The 1,624-nt window shown below is 41.6% G+C and overlaps 1 protein-coding gene across 1 annotated transcript; it reads left to right on the forward strand.

Moving 5' to 3' along the window:
* Positions 1-321: 321 nt before the first annotated feature.
* On the forward strand, positions 322-1,332 carry hes3 (hes family bHLH transcription factor 3). The gene is made up of 4 exons (XM_085345487.1): positions 322-375; positions 480-575; positions 688-769; positions 878-1,332. The coding sequence occupies exons 1-4, from the start codon at positions 322-324 to the stop codon at positions 1,330-1,332; spliced, it is 687 nt and encodes a 228-aa protein (XP_085201613.1).
* The last annotated feature ends 292 nt before the right edge of the window (positions 1,333-1,624 follow it).

Here is a 1,624-nt window from a genome sequence, read left to right on the forward strand (position 1 = left end):
GAACCAGATAATTTAAAAAATACTTCCAGGCTGTGTGAGTTTGGATCAAGGCGAAATACATTTATACTCAGTTATTAACCATGGAGCAGCATAAAAAATAGATTTTCAAATAATTAGAGTCTGATTCTATAGTTAGTGTGGGCTGCCAAGCCAACTAGCTGCCAGTGTTGCCCATTTGAGCGCGAGAGACAGAGGCGGGCCTGTTTGCATTGACATGTTAAGTGGGTGTCTCTATATAAATCCACTCAGGATAAACCCCCTCGTCCGTGGGCCAGAGAGAGAAAAAGGTTAACTTCAAGGAAATCAAAACGGACTAAGAGAATGGTGGCGACGACAGACTGCATCGAGAAAGTCAAACCCACTGCTGGAAACAAGGTGTGTAAAAGAACTTGTTAAAGGGAACTTAATAAACGGCAAATTCCTCACAATTACTACGAATTATCGAAGCATGGGTTGTTGACTTTACGCGTGCTTTACAGGTGTCCAAACCACTCATGGAAAAAAAGCGAAGAGCGCGCATAAACCAGTGTCTGGACCAGTTAAAATGTCTCCTGGAGAGCTACTACAGCAGCAGTGTAAGTATGAGAACCACAACTTTAGAGCTGGAACAATTTGGGTTGCTACTTTTGATGAGCTAGCATTTCTTTTACGAAAAAAGTTTAAGTAATGTGTAATCTCTTTTCTCAGATTCGAAAGCGCAAACTGGAAAAGGCTGACATCTTGGAGCTCACCGTGAAACATGTGAAGAACCTCCAAAAAATTCAAATTTGTGAGTTATGACTTCATTCTTGAAGACATATTCATGTATTTTTGACAACACAACTTTATGCAGAATTTGAATGTCTCTGACCTTGAGATGCCTTTTTCATGATTTAAGGCGCAGCGTCTGCTTTCGACGTTTCCGACTACCAAAGTGGCTTCCGCAGATGTCTAACCAATGTCAACCAGTACTTGCTGATGACAGATAATCTAAACGCGAACGACCGCTGGATGTTATCGCAGCTTTCCAATAAACTCTCTCGCTCTCGGAGAAGAGCGGAAATCTTCAGCACCATGGACAGCGGTCTGAAGCAAACTGACACTCAGAGTGGGGCGCAGAAACTTTCCCCATCCGCATCCGGAACCGAGGAGAGAAAAACGACCAGAACGAAAACTTTGAAAGTCCATGATGCAAGCACGTCTTCTTTTCCACCAGCAGAAGAAGCATTCCGCTCCACTGAAGCCAAACAGGCTGTTCTTTTTGCGGCTCCTACACAAAATAGTACTAAAAAAGGCTCTAGCGACATAAATGAAGGCGCGAACGTTCAGCAAAGCCTGTGGCGACCTTGGTAGCTGAAAATCTGTAAATATCCTGTAAATAAAGCTTGATTTAACTGTTTGTGTTTATGATTGCACTATAGTTTCCCTCGACATGTTGTTACTTATTTTTAATACAGTATTATTTCCATAATAAACGTGGCAAAGGAAACGTCCCTCTGTGTTGTTTAGTAACATGACATTAACCTTTCAGTCTGAATGTCAAATACAACATGTTGTGTTCAAAGTGGCACATATATTGCTGTAAGCACGGATTAGTGTAAAAAAAGAGAGAGAGAGAGAGAAACAAAACGATCCAAAACAACAC

Source organism: Diplotaxodon limnothrissa, linkage group LG20 (assembly GCF_057381915.1).
Source record: "Diplotaxodon limnothrissa isolate DT_005_m linkage group LG20, D_limnothrissa_male_GT1.1, whole genome shotgun sequence".
NCBI classification, from domain to species: Eukaryota; Metazoa; Chordata; class Actinopteri; order Cichliformes; family Cichlidae; genus Diplotaxodon; species Diplotaxodon limnothrissa.